This window comes from Delphinapterus leucas, chromosome 15 (assembly GCF_059928025.1).
Source record: "Delphinapterus leucas isolate spDelLeu-1000000601 "Yukka" chromosome 15, BTC_Dleu_Yukka2, whole genome shotgun sequence".
Taxonomy (NCBI): Eukaryota; Metazoa; Chordata; class Mammalia; order Artiodactyla; family Monodontidae; genus Delphinapterus; species Delphinapterus leucas.
The window spans coordinates 5,984,229-5,999,808 of NC_143143.1; the positions used below are offsets into that span (position 1 = coordinate 5,984,229).

General features: G+C 44.0%; 1 protein-coding gene across 1 annotated transcript in view; it reads right to left on the bottom strand.

Annotated features, from left to right (window-relative positions):
* Positions 1–107: 107 nt before the first annotated feature.
* KPNA7 (karyopherin subunit alpha 7) overlaps positions 108–15,580 on the bottom strand; it is a 33,126-nt gene continuing 17,653 nt past the window's right edge. The window contains exons 5-10 of the mRNA XM_022588638.2: positions 15,150–15,232; positions 12,618–12,881; positions 10,588–10,821; positions 8,887–9,069; positions 4,993–5,139; positions 108–370 (exon numbers count right to left, since the gene is read on the bottom strand). Of these exons, the coding sequence (XP_022444346.2) occupies positions 242–370; positions 4,993–5,139; positions 8,887–9,069; positions 10,588–10,821; positions 12,618–12,881; positions 15,150–15,232 (1,040 nt within the window). The 3' untranslated portion in view covers positions 108–241. The remainder of the gene's footprint in view (positions 371–4,992; positions 5,140–8,886; positions 9,070–10,587; positions 10,822–12,617; positions 12,882–15,149; positions 15,233–15,580) is intronic.

Sequence of the window (15,580 nt, forward strand, 5' to 3'; positions counted from 1 at the left end):
TGGTTAAACTGCGACTCAGAGTTTGTCTAGGTAGCTATAGACCATCCCACTCTGAAGCTCTTCCTTGAAGATCCTGAAAGGTAACCACTAAACCACATGTTCTTAGGAGATGGATTCCACATGGCTTTAAGGTACAAGTGGTTTAACTGCATTTTTGACAGATGGAGGTTAAAGTGTGGAAATTTTTATTATTCAAATTTTAAAAGCTTTATACCTGTGGTACACCAAGGGGAAGGGGTTCTTAAAGAGGTGACTCTTTGGGTCTGGTCCCTGATTTAGGAGTTGTGGAGCTTTGGTATGTGTTTGTTAAGTGCTTTAAGAATTCGTGACCTTGGTCCCGGGCTGGTAAGGTTGTGCCAGTTTCTTCTTCCTTCAGGGGAGAAGAGACACTGTTATACCTCCAGGCTCTCAGCACATTATTCCTGCACAATTGACTCCTTCACATCTTCTGTGGATTAGAATTTGCCCTGTCAGACTTGAGGCTCCCTCAGAGGAGAGATCAAAGGAGAGAAGCATTGAACTATTGCTCAGGATGGACCTTAAATGCAGTTTGTGCATGTGGTGAAACATACATCCCGTAAAATTTACCCTTTTTCACTACGAAGTAGACAATTGAGTGGCATTACTTTGCCACCACCACCATCTGTCTCCAGAGCTTTATCATCATTTCAAACCAAAATTCTGTACCCATTAAACAACTCCCCATTCCCATCTCCCTCCCAGCCTCTGGCAGCCACAATTTTACTTCCTATCTCTATGAATTTGACCACTCCAGGTCCCTCATGTATGTGGAATCATACAGTATTTGTCCTTTTGTGTCTGGCTTTTTTTTTTTTTTGGCCGCACCACGTGGCATGTGGGATCCAGTTCCCCCAACCAGGGATGGGACCTGCACCCCCTGCATTGGAAAGGCAGAGTCTTAACCACTGGACCTCCAGGGAAGTCCCCTGTGTCTGGCTTATTTTTAAAAGCAGTTTTGCTATAAAGAACATTAACCTTACATTGAGTTAAGGGTATGATAGGTGTAGCAATTGCTTCTAGGTCAGAAGTCTTTAACTTGGAGCCCTTGGAGGAGTCCTCAGGAGCCGTCTCCCCTTTAAGGGATGAGTTTCCTAATTACAAGGTTTTCTTAGGAGGCTTTAACCCAGAAGATGCTAATCACTGTTCCGGGTCTTCTCTGCTTTGAGAGCATCCTCTTGGTCCCAAACTAAGATTAGCTGCCACTCATTAGGAAGAGCTACCAATCTGGTCATATTTACTGTATGGCTCTGGATTTTGCTAATGATTCAAGTTTGACACTTAACAGAGTGTAAACCCCTAGTCCCATGTTTACCTGGCCACTTAGGAACTTTGATCTCACCTTCCTCATATGAAAAATATCTAATGGAAAACTACAAAGAGTCAATGAATCTACGACAAAGGAGGCGAGACTATACAATGGGGAAAAGACAGCCTCTTCAAAAAAGGGTGTTGGGAAAACTGGACAGTTTACATACAAAAGAATCAAACTGTACTACTTTCTCAAACCATATACAAAAATAAACTCAAAATGGATTAAAGACTTAAATATAAAACCTGAAACCATAAAACTTCTGAAAGAAAACACAGACAGCAGTCTTAGTAATATTTTTTTTGGATAGGTCTCCTCAGGTAAGGGAAACAAAAGCAAAAATAAACAAATGGTACTATAGAAAATGAAAAAGCTTTCTGCATAGCAAAGAAAACTACCAACAAAATGAAAAGGGCTGCCTACTGGATGGACAAAGATATTTGCAAATGATATATCTGATATGGGGTTAATATCCAAAATATACAATTCATATAACTCAGCATCAAAAAAAAAAAAAAACCTGATTAAAAATGGGCAGAGGGGGCTTCCCTGGTGGCGCAGTGGTTGAGAGTCCGCCTGCCGATGCAGGGGACACGGGTTCGTGCCCTGGTCCGGGAAGATCCCACATGCCGCGGAGAGGCTGGGCCCGTGAGCCATGGCCGCTAAGCCTGCGCGTCCGGAGCCTGTGCTCCACAACGGGAGAGGCCACAACAGTGAGAGGCCCTCGTACCGCAAAAAAAAAAAAAAAAAAAAAGTGCTGGCGAGGGTGTGGAGAAAAGGGAACCCTCGTGCACTGCTGGTGGGAATGTAACATGGTGCAGCCACTGTGGAAAAGAGTATGGAGGTTCCTCAAAAAAATTAAAAACAGAGCTACCATATGATACGGTAATTCCACTCCTGGGTATATACCCAAAGAAAATGAAGACATTAATATGAAAAGATACATGCATCCCAATGTTTATAGCAGCATTATTTACAATAGCCAAAATATGGAAGCAACCTAAGTGCCCACTGATAGATGAATGGATAAATGATATGATATATATATATATACACACACACACACAATGGAACATTACTCAGCCATAAAAAGAATGAAATCTTGCCATTTGCAACAACATGGATGGACCTACAGGGCACTGTGGTAAGTGAAGTAAGTCAGACAAACACAAATACTGTATGATTTCACTTATATATGGAATCTAAAAAGCAAAACAAACACAACAGAAACAGAGTCATAGGTAGAGAGAACAAACAGGTGGTTGCCAGAGGGAAGGGGGGTGAAAGAAATAGGTGAGGGAGATTAAGAAGTACAAACTTCTAGTTATAAATGAGTTATGGGTATGAAATATACGGTATGGGGAATATAGTAATATGTAATATCTTTGTATGGCAACATATGGTAACTAGACTTACCTTGATCATTTCCTATACATTTAAAAAGGTATAGAAATATCAGATCACTATACTGTGTATCAGGAACTAACGTAGTATTATAGGTTAATTATACTTCAAAAACAAGCAGACTCATAGAAAAAGAGATCAGATTTGTGGTAACCAGAGGTGGGGGGGGGAAGGCAAATTGGATGAAGGCAGTCAAAGGGTAAAAACTTCTAGTTATAAGAGAAATAGTTATTAGGGATGTAATGTGCAACATAAGTAATATAATTAACACTGCTGGGACTTCCCTGGTGGTGCAGTGGTTAAGAATCTGCCTGCCAATGCAAGGGAATCTGCCTGCCAATGCAAGGGACACGGGTTTGATCCCTGGTCCAGGAAGATCCCACATGCCGCAGAGCAACTAAGCCTGTGTGCACAACTACTGAGCCTGCGCTCTAGAGCTCACAAGCCACAACTACTGAAGCCCACGCACCTACAGCCCGTGGTCCGCAGCAAGAGAAGCCACCACAATGAGAAGACCATGCACCACAACAAAGAGTAGCCCCCACTCGCCACAACTAGAGAAAGCCTGTGCGCAGCAACAAGACCCAACGCAGCCAAAAATACATTAATTAATTAATTAAAAAGACACTGCTGTATGTTATATACGAAAGTTGTTAGAGTAAATCTTAAGAGTTCTCATCACAAGGAAAAAAATGTTTTCCTTTTATTTTATACCTATGATATGATGGATGTTCACTAAACTAATTGTGCTAATCATTTCATGATGTATGTACATCAAATCATTATGCTGTACACCTTAAACTTGTACAGTGCTTTATGTCAATTATATCTCAATAAAACTGGAAGAGAAAAACCACAATGGGATACCACTTCATACCCATTAAAATGGCTATGATCAAAAAACAAAACACAAGAAAACAAACAAACAAAACAACAACAACAAAAAGAAACAGAAAACAAGCATTGGTGAAGATGTTGAAAAATGGGAACCTTTGTGTGTTGATGTAAAATGGTATATACACTATGGGTAACAATATGGTGGTTCCTCAAAAATGAAAAACAAAATTACCATATGATCCAACAATTCCACTTCTGGGTATCTACCCCAAAGAGATAAAAGGAGGAATTCGGACATATCTGTACTCCCATATTCATAGCAGCATTATTCATAATAGCCAAAAGGACAACCCAAGTGTCCATCAGTGAATAGATGAACAAAATGTAGTATATCCATACAATAGAGTATTACTTAGGCTTAAGGGGGGAAATTTTGACAAATGCTACAGCACAGATGAAACTTGAAGACATTATGCTAAGTGAAAAAAGCCAGTCACAAAAGGACAAATACCATACAATTCCTCTTGTGAAGCACTAAGTAGTCAAATTCACAGAGACAGAAAGTAAGATGGTGATGGTGGTTACCAGGGCCTGGCGGGGAGTGGGGGGGTGGGAAACGGGGCATTTATTGTTTAATGGGGACAGAGTTTTCATTTGGAAAAGTTCTGGAGATGGAACGTGGTGATGGTTGCACAACAGTGTGAAATGTACCTAATGCCAGTGAACTGTACACTTACAAATGATTTACATGGTAGGGACTTCCCCAGCGGTCTAGTGATTAAGACTCTGCCTTCCAGTGCGGGGGCTGCGGTGTGATCCCTGGTCAGGGAACTAAGATCCCACATGCTGTGGGGTGTGGCCAAAAATTAAAAAAAAAAAAAAAGATTTACAAGGTAAATCTTATGTTACATATGTTTTACTATAATAAAAAGCTTTTAAAAAGTATCTAATGCTCTCTGATCATTATTCCCTGCTCCTGCAGGAATTCTGGGAGCCTTTTGTTGAGTTCATTCCCAATCAACATATTCTGGAAAGAGACAAAATGCAGTAAGTAGCAAAAAAGTTTGTTCAAAAGCTGGGCCTGCCTTCATTGTTTGTATTTCTCAGTACAAAGTCACTTTAGCATCATACTCCTTTCTTCCCCCTCTCCCTCCCCTAAGAGAGGCGAGTAGGGGAAAACAAAAACAAAAACGAGTGAAATTCTACACCAGAGGCAGCAGGACAAACTTCTAAGAGATTAATGGGTCTAGAACAGCTTCCAGGAGCCAGGAAGCTGCCACTCAAAGGTGGCCTGGATAACATGGATGGGGAGAAACTCAGGGCCAAGTCATGAGAGAAGCCCACCTGTTCATCACCCACATCCCAGGAACAGCTCAGGTACCTGCCAGGTAATCACCTGCCAAGGAGGTCTGGGCACTTACCTCAGAGAAGTGTCTCTCAGTAATGTTCAGAGCAGTCAGGGCAATCTGACGGTTCTCGTGAAGTTGCAAAGCCTCAATTCTATCAATCCCACCGAGTCCTTCTATCAGCAGACACATGTTTTCCTTCTGAGAAATCTTCTCTGCTGCCTGTGGGCCGTAGAAGAGTGAGACTCTGCACCAAAGTGCTTAGGACGTGGGGCTTCACCTCAACATTTTGGATATTTGTCATCTGTCTATTGAGGTTTATCTTCATTGCACAAAATACAGTATTTTTTTTTTTTTTTTTTTGCTGAATATGCCATCATCTATATACCCATCACTAAACACTATTTGGTAGGTATCTCCCTTCTAATTAATAGAGATTGTTTTAAAAACAGAGAAAAGAATGTTCAAGTGATGCTATGTAAATGCAGATGTTCTGGCCTTGCACTCCCTGGAAAGCCTTGAGGGGTCGGGCAGGAGACCCTGGGTGACAGAAGCCACACCATGGCAACTAATGAGGTCCCTGGAAACAAATGATGTGATCTGATTTCATCCAATGCTGATCATTGGATTTCTCATCCATGGGTATTCACTCACTCAACATTTGTACATATACTACGAGCAAGGAACACAAAACTAGAAATAAAGGTAGGATTTAGAGAAAGCCTTTTCATAACTCACACTATCAGGAGAGACAATACTTGCTGTAGTATAGAAAGTATAATATCCTGGGATAAGCCATATTGGAAAAGAATATAAAAAAGAACGTATATATTCGTATAACTGAATCACTTTGCTGTTCAGCAGAAGTTAACACAGTGTAAATCATCTATACTTCAATAAAAAAGTTAATTAAAAAAAGAAAGTATAATAAACGATCAGAGTTTTAATTTATAGAAAGAAGATGTGTACAAGAGGCTTGGAAAGTATCAAGTTCTTAATGGATAGTACGGTGCCAGGGTCCATCACAGGGTAACAGCATCCCCAAGAGAAGGAATGGCAAGGACAAAGTTGTGAGGGAATAAGTGCTGCATATTTATAGAAAAGGGAGTGGTCCAGATAAACAGAATGTTTGGGGGAAGTGGAGAGAGAGAAAGAAACAACTTTGGCATCCTGTATGTTCTGCTGACTATTTTGTGAACAGTAATAAAAACAAACAAACAAACGAACAAAAATCCCAAACCTTCCTATGGATCAAATTAAATATTGTTTAGGCCATAATTTATCTGATGAGAGTTTTCACTTTTATCTAAGCCTTGATACCTTCTAGTCCTATCTGTACATCCAAAATGAGCTCTTGGCTTTCAGTGAAAAAATGGAGGTAAGAACCAATGTGCTAGGTGAGCCTCCAAGAAAACTGGGAAGTGGGGGATGCCCCAGGGCAGTAGGAGCCCTGGAGAAGGATTCTGGACTTTGACAGAACAGCAGATGGCCCCCAAGTTACTTCAGAGAACCACAGCTGCACTCTGCTGCCCACTTGAAACTGTTTTCTATCTCATCTTGATTTTCCTCAGTGTCCCACGTGCCACTATCTGATACAGGGGCTTCACTGGTCCATCAGATGGCATTTGCCCAGATTCTCCCAAGAAAAAATATCCCAAGTGTTTAATTCAAATGAATGAGATGAACTTAAATTTCTATAGCCCCCCAAGTGTGCTTTCACACGTTTTTTATGTCCAGCTTCGCCTCTGGCTGCCAAGTGGGTACTCTGTGTCTGTGATTTGCTCAAAGTCTAAGCGTCTAATTGGGCTGTTTCCAATCTGTTCTTGACTCAGGTCAGTTCTTTCCAGGACTGTTACATGAAAAGGATGCTTTAAGTGAGCTTTTAAAAGGAGCCCTCTGGGGGCTTCCCTGGTGGTCCAGTGGCTAAGCATCCGCCTGCCAATGCAGGAGACACAGGTTCGAGCTCTGGTCCGGGAAGGTCCCACATGCCACGGAGCAACTAAGCCCATGTACCACAACTATTAAGCCAGTGCTCTAGAGCCCCCAAGTCACAACTACTGAGCCCCCAAGCCGCAACTACTGAAGCCCACATGCTCTGGGGCCCGTGTGCCGCAACTACTGAGCCCATGTGATACAACTACTGAAGCTCTCGTGCCTAGAGCCTGTGCTCTGCAACAAGAGAAGCCACCGCAATGAGAAGCCCATGCACCACAACGAAGAGTAGCCGCAACTAGAGAAAGCCTGCATGCAGCAATGAAGACCCAGCACAGCCAAAAATAAATGAATATAAATAAATAAAAGGAGTCCTCCGGTGTTACTTTAAAACTTTTCAAATGGCTTAGTCACATATAAAAAGACCTTAATCAAATGAATATTGCCAGCCCCCATGATGGCCTGAGATGATCCCAGCCTCTGGGTATTTATGCCCCTGTGTAGCCCCCTCCCATGTTGAAATGGACTGATCTGTGTAACCAATAGGATGCTGTTGAAATAACCTCCTTCACAGGTCATAAAAGACATCGGGGCTTCCACTTTGCTTTCTAAGGTCACTTGCTTCAGGGGAAGCCAGTTGCCATGATGTGAGGGCACTCAAGCAGTCCCAGGGAATCCATGTGGTAAGAATAACTTTCTAGGCATGTGAGTGAGTCATCTTGGAAGCTGATCCTCCAGCCTCCACCAAGCCTTCAGATGAAACTGCAGCCCCAGTTTCCATCTTGAACTTCATGAAAGACCCTGAGCCAGAACCATCCAACTATGCTGCCTCCAGATTCCTAACCCCAGAAACCATGTGAGATAATAAATGTTTGTTTTAAGTCACCAAGGAGTAATTTGTTGTTCACTATACAACCGACACAAACAGTATGTAAATATTGGCTTAACTTACATTTCAGAAATAAGACTTTTCTAGAATTCTAATTCAAGGCTTTGTAGTCCATTTTCCCAGCCACATAGCTGAATGGAAAAGGAACTCTAGTATGGTCCCTCGAGATCTATCATCGCTAACGTCCTGCTGCTTCCTTCAAGTATATTCTATGTTTCAGTCTTCCAAAAGAGCCAGCCACGTGGCTCATTGACTATTTTTTTCCTTGCTTCAGACCTTTGATTGGTTTCTCCTTCTCACTCAGAGCAAGTCCACATTCTCACAGACCTTCCGTGATCTGGCCCCTGGGTCCCTTGCGCCTGTTTTCCCCCACCTTTCATCCCTTTGTTCTGCTCTGGCCACACCCCGCTCCTTGCTTTTTAAGGTTTCCTTCACCTAGAGTGCTCTTTCCCAGGTATCCACAGGACTCACTTACTTTTTCCAGGTCTTTGCTCAAATGTCCTTCCTCAGTGAAGTTTCTCCTAACTGCTACATATAAGAGATCACCATCCCCTCTCCACTCTGGGCCATCAGTAACTACCCCTCTATCAGATATATTTTACCCATAACTCTCTATCTGATGTGTCTGTTCCCCTCCCCGCTAACACAAAAGCTCTATAGAACAAGGACTTTGCTTTGTCATTTCCTGAACATCTAAAACAGCGCTGGGCACACAAACACTTATCTGAGAAAATGAAGATGATGGACCTTCTTTGAAAGGCCTCTTGTCTTGTCATCCACAGGATGTGTGGACAAAGGGAGGGGGTGAGGAAGTAGAGAGGAAAAGAGAATCCTAGTTAGGTTTTTTGTTTTTGTTTTTGTTTGTTTTTTTGTGTGTGGTATGCGGGCCTCTCACCGCTGCGGCCTCTCCCATTGCAGAGCACAGGCTCCAGACGTGCAGGCTCAGCGGCCATGGCTCACGGGCCCAGCTGCTCCGTGGCATGTGGGATCTTCCCGGACCGGGGCACGAACCTGTGTCCCCTGCATCGGCAGGCGGACTCTCAACCACTGCGCCACCAGGGAAGCCCCTAGTTAGGTTTTAAGGACCACATTAAACATCTTAATTAAGAGACTGCTATTCAGAAACCCACCTGTTCAGAACAGCTCACCTGGAGGATAAAAAAGAGGATGTCGAGAATGATGAGAACAATTTTGGTGTCTGGGATGGTGAGAAGATTTATTAGTGGCTCCAGGACTCCAGCCTGGACAAGCTGGATCAACTGGTCCACGGTGCCCCCAGTTGTGAAGTTAGCCACTGTCCAGACAGCCTCTTTCTGGACTTTAAATTCTCCCTGCAGAGAGAGAACATTTCCATTCTTGACAGATCCTGAAGAATTTAAATATAGCGATGCAAACATGGTTCAATTTCTAGGTAGGCTGGACTACCTAATTCCCAGGACTATATGTGCAATTTACACAGAATCCCTTGGCAACCTGCCTTTAGTTTTTGAGCAGAAGACAGCATCTTTGAGAAGCCAAGGAAGAGGAAAGGCAGACTCATGTGGGGTCTTAGAGGGAGGTTCTAAATTCAAACACACTCACTTTCTTAAGTCAGGTTATCGGAAAAAGAGAACCAACATCACCCAATCAATACAAATTAGGGATTTTAGGTTATAGTGACCCATGGCTACATTTCTAGTCTTTCTGCTCCAGTAAAACTTTGGACAAGAAGCTCCAGAGCTACAAAGTTGAGCACACAGTCTGGAGGGGACAGAGGAAAGCCACTGAAATATCACTCAATGCATCATTTACATTTATAAAAAGCACTTGGCCCAGAGAGAAGGGAGTCATTTATCACAGATCCTTCTATCCCTTTGAAGGAGGAGTTATTCCCATTTTATGGCTGGGGAAAACTGACTCAGTTTAAAACAAAGTTAAAAAAAAAAAAAAAAACACCAAAAAAACCAAACCAAAACAAAAAACGTATGGCTCCAAGCAAGCTATAGTTCAAAAGGTACAGTTTGAAAAAAGATTACTCCTTGATTCTGACTAGATGTTTCTGATTAGAATATGTACAGACTCACAGCAGGATAGGAAGTGTCCGATAGACTGGAAGATGCCATGATTTGGGTAGCAAACCTGGGCTACCTTTTTGTACCTAATGCACACCTGGGAACCCACCAGCCAACCTGAGAGCAGGACACGGCCAGTGCCTCCTTTTCCCCATCCTACTCAGTAACCTCTGTCCGCAACCCCAGGTCACCACTCCTGACTTGTTTCACAAGTCGATGGTTTAAACATAGCTCATCCACTAAAAGGTGACAAAAAGAAATGCTGACCCTCGTAATTGTCCTGGGGAAAGGAAGTGGGAATCAGGAGGAAGAAGGAAGCTTTATTGTATTTCTACTGTTATATCTGGATTTTCTATATATATTACCCCTTTCATCAATGTGATTTTTACACTGCAAAGGCCACCTGTCTTCAGTGTATAATATCACTGTAACCCGATACGTTTTTCCTCCTAAAACAAAACCAAGCCAAACCTCATCCCTTTTTGCCAAGGAGAGTAGATGGCACATTCTTTTAACGCTAGAGATGAGCCAGTATTTACCAGATCAAGATTCCTCTGGGTATTTGAGCTGTGGGATCACCTTTTCACTGGCCGATTCTTGCTGAGCCTTCTAAATTTTTAATGGATTGTTCAAAATGGGATGCCCCTTTCTTTTTTTCAGGGAGAGTTAGGAAACTTAATGTTTCATAGGTTCGTCATGATCTCAATTAGTTTTGCTTCTCAGCCTGCCTCTGAAGATCTAAAGAAGTTCAACACAGGGCCCGCTGGAGAGTAACCTTTTGTCACGTGGGCCACTTACGTTTTCTAGAACAGCCACCAAGGGAGGCAGCACACCGCAAGCGATCAGCTGCTGGATGTGCTGGCGGGGCCCCGCAGCCACGTTGCTTAGGGCCCAGGCTGCCTCCTTCTGGATGGAGGAGCGGGGGTGTGTTAGGAGCTGGGGCAGCACAGCTAGGATGCCCGCATCCAGGGCGAGCTGGGTCTGGTGGTCCGTCCCTGTGACAATGTTCCCCACGGTGCGCAGAGAGGGGGTCTGGAAGAACAAGGTGAGAAAGTGTCACCAAGTACCATGAATTCATCACCGTGGAAGGTGACCATTGCATCAAGCTCCGTGCCCTCCCAAACATCCATTGTGCTGTGCTGATGGTTTTCTGGAAGCCTGTGAACAATGATTATATCCACGATCCTTATTAATTCTGTGCATCCATGGCTGTTTACATAGTTTAAAGGTACTCGCTAGCCTCCCAGTAGTTCCAGCTCAAGTGGTATAGAGGTCAAGAGATATATTATCAAATGATGCTGTCCTTTTCATATCCTTACATTGGGAAAATTGGTAAATTGATGGTTGCCTTTACAATGTAATAATTTCTACTGAATTTGTATTTAGCACGAGTATCAAGTTTCTGTTGTAGGGACTTCCCTGGTGGCACAGTGGTTAAGAATCCACCTGCCAATGCAGGGGACACGGGTTCCAGCCCTAGGGTGGGAAGATCCCATATGCTGAGGAGCAACTAAGCCAGTGCGCCACAACTACTGAAGCCCGCGCGCCTAGAGCCTGTGCTCCACAACAAGAGAAGCCACCGCAATGAGAAGCCCGCGCACCGCAACCAAGAGTAGCCCCCGCTCGCCGCAACTAGAGAAAGCTTGCGCGAAGCAACAAAGACCTAATGCAGCCAAAAATAAAATATAAATTAATTAATTAAAATAAATAACTAGTCAACCACCACAAACCACTTTGGGAATGAGGCTGGTCCCTATAATTAACCTCATTTAAAAAAAAAGTTTCTGTTGTATATGTTGTTAGAGCTAGTGAAATCTCAGTGGCCTTTTTGTTTTGGTGTATTCATAAAGCTTCTCTCAATAACTTTGAAGGTCCCCAGGACGGGTCTATGATTGGGCTTAAGACAACTGTCCTAGGAGGGCTGACTGTGGATTTATTTTGGTTTCTCTGCATGGTAGTGGCAGCCCCAGCACAGCCCATCAACAGTTCTAGAGTTTTCCTAGCCTATCATGCTAGAAGTGCCATAGGCCAATCACAGCCTTGCCAGGACTGCCGCAGTTGGGCCCCAAGCGCCCACGATAAACAACTTCTTGAAGATGTTGTCTTCACACCTTCCATGATCCCGGCACTATCCCCAAACTAACCTTGACTTCTGAGGAATGCTACCCTCATCTCAGAACAGATGATGGCTAAGACTGCATAATATACAATATTAGGCATAGAAATCAAAAGGGGTACCCATGCTTCAAACTACATTTTCAAGAAGTATATTATGTAAGTGACATCTGTCTCAGAGTCAAGTATTTGACCTTGGTTTTACTTACTTTTCACCTATATCTGAAGTAGTCTAAGAGAACCAGCTGGGGAGAGGATAAGGGGGAATTATCTTTTATACTTGAGTAAGAAATTCAAATGTTACGAGCTTCACGTTAAAACACACACACAGACACACAAACATGCACACCAACTTGTTAACGTCTACATGCATAGACCAGCAGAATGAAAGGCCACAAGAGAATAGTTCACTGGGTGGAGGGATTATAAGCAATTTTAATTGGTGCTCTTCTATCTTTTCTAGTTATCAGACCAAGAAAAAGTAAGACACTGAATACCCACTAGGATTTTGGATCAAAGCCGATTCAAGTCTTTGGCTACAGAGTAGCAGAGACCAGGGAAATGCAGGCGAACAGCTTTGTTCCAGGTAAAGGATGAATGTCAGCTGGGGAAGGCTTGGGGGTAAGAGAGAACAGAACCTGCTCGAGTGACGATGACCCACAGACTCTAATCTGAAGGCCTCTACAGAGACCGACACGACCCGGGACACTTACCAAGACATTGAGTTCTGAGCTGCTCATGAGCTCAACCAGCCTGGGCAGGACCCCCGTGTCCACCACTTGGCCGATGCGTGTATCACAGCCATCGGTGAGGTAGGACAGAGCCCAGCAGGTGTCCGAGAGAACCTCTTCGTCTGGGTGCCACAGGAGGTGGAAGAGGGCGGGCAACATCTGCTTCACTGCGTGATCAGAAGGGTATGGGTTCTTGTTCCGGCACAGGTTGGACAAGGTCCACGTGATGTTCCGCAGGAATGTGACCTGTAACGAGGAGACTGTCTCCAGCAAGGGGTGCAAAGAAAGAAAACACGAATGGCAATGTGTCCTGACCCTCTTTGATCAGCAGGATCGACCCGCACGAACCCAAGCCTTTGAGCTTCAAACAGGAATTTATTCTAGGTAATAAGTATAGGAGGAACGCAGAGAATGAGCTTTGTTTTATATGCAAACGTCAGATGGAGGTTTCCTTATATTCTTCAAAATGTCCTTCCCCACTTGACTCGATTGATGACCTAATTTCATTTCTCATTGATGAAACAAAGATCAAGCAGGAGTTACTTGGTCTTCCCACCAGCCTATGAACTCTACCAACATGTCCTAACCACGTTTTTGACCTTCTATTTGAAGATCAGTCTTCCCATCCGTCCCCAGGATCACCTCTCTCCTCTGGATCAGTCCCACCAGTATAGAAACACACTCTGCGACATTCAACCCCTACCCTTGGCGCCTCTCCAGCCATCACCCCACTTCTATTTTTCAGAATCCATCCTCAAGGAGGCATCTGTATTCACTGTCTATCTTCTTCTTCTACCCCTTCTAGTCTGGTTTCTTCCCCTACTTCTTTGGAGTTAGTGATGAAATCAGCTCCTTCCAAGTCACCAAAAATCCAAGCTTTTTGAAAAAGCTCTTTTTGCCATCTGTGACACCAAGCCTGGTGTTGTATTGCCAAATGGGCTGTTTCTTCTCATTCTTCTTAGCAGGTCCTACTGAGTTCTGAATTTCAGAGCCCTCAGGACTTGGTCTTGGTTTTCCTCACACTCTAGAGCAGAGGTCAGCCAACTTCTTCTGTACAAGGCCAGATAATAAAGTTTTTCAACTTTGCAGGCCACGTGGTCTCTGTTGCAACTTATCCATCCTGCCCTCTAACACTGCAAAAGCCACAGACAATATGTATGTAAATGAATGGGCGTGGCTGTTTATTTCAAATAAATAAAACTTTATTTAAAAAAACAAGCAGTTGGCCAGGTTAGATTGGCTGATCCCTGCTCTGGCTGACCTTGCCCAGCTGGATGACACATACATGCACAATCATCTAGATAGACCTGCATATCTATCTGTTGTTGCTGCAATGGTGACTCTCACTGGCTTCAACTTAATAGGTACAACTAAGGCTCCGATTCCTTCTTCCTTCAATCCTCCCCACATCTCTAGGAGGACAGTGCTCTAAACAAACTAACCTGAAACCCGAGGGCATCCTCGCTTCTTTCTGTCTCCCCCTTCTATGCCCATCACAGCAGCAACCCAGGTCCATCTGCTTCTCCATCTCCCTCTGCTATAATCCTACAGCAAGCAGCCAGAATGGTCTTTCTGGAAAATCAGACCACTTTACTTCCTGCCTTGAAACCCTCCAAAGACTTCCTTTTGCCACCAAGATGATGTCTAAGTCCCTCGCCCTACTTGTCATCTTATATTGCTCTCTCCTTGCAAGCTCCCTTGGTCATGCCAGCCTTTTTCCGGTTCAACCATATCAGGTTCTCTCTCACCTTGAAGGCAGGGCATGTATTCCCTTGACTTTTGGAAGCTGCCTTCTCTTCATTTTTGTTTGAGGCAAAACTAGAGCCCAAATTCCATTCCTAACCCAGGAAGTCCTCTAGTGTTGCCACAGCAATCAACTTGGACCCTAAGCTTCCAACCTAGACCCTATGTATTACCCAGGAACAGAACTGGTGAGCCACTAATTCTGTCTGTGCCCCTGGAACAGAGAGCTCAGTCATCTACTTTTACAGGATTGTAAGCTTAGAAAAACTTGAATGGATCTCTTCTAATCCCCAACGCCCCCCGCAAAGAAAGATCAGCACTACTGCCCTTGAGGACAAATTTGGATCAACTTCTACCCAAAGTAATATTCAGTCCTAGGCCTTGTTCATCATTGCTATCGTTAGGGGGCTGGGCAGCAACCACATGGCCTAGCATTGATTTGGAATTACATACCCCATTTCCCAACTTTGGGAACCTGTTACCAAACTAGGTTACCTCATTAAGAAGACACTCACTGGGGACCTCCCTGGTGGTCCAGTGGTTAAGAATCTGCCTTCCAATGCAGGGGACGTGGGTTCAATCCCTGGTCAGGGAACTAAGATCCCACATGCCACAGGGCAACTAAGCCTCACGCTGCACCTACTCACCCCATGCACCACAACTAGAGAGAAGCCTGCGCACCACAACGAAGAGCCCACATGCCGCAACTAAGACCCAACGCAGCCAAATAAATAAATGAATAAATAAAATTAATTAAAAAAAGACATTCACTGGTATGCTTGATGAAACCAGGGTCAGCAGATGTGGAATGGCATCACTCAAGATAACGTCGTCTCTGAATTTTGGTCCATCACCTACAAATAGACAAGAACATGACACTCAAAGAGGGAACAGAGAGAGTCCTGGGGTGGGTGAGTAATTCTTCACAAGTCTCTGCAAAGGGGGAGAGGCCAAAACTCATTCCTGGGTTGGGCAAGTAGATAGTATAGCCATGAACTAGACCCTGGGTCTCTGACATGTTGGTTGAATAGATAGATGGCCTGATGTGGAAATCAGGCACCACACAGCAGGGATTGCTATAAGCAGAGTCTCTGGACCCATCAAGGAGCCAGCCAACTGGGCCCAGGCAGCACACTCTAAATGCTGGTGGTATCTCACAGCATGGTTCTCAGGAGACAAAGGCCACTATGGACCAAATTGTC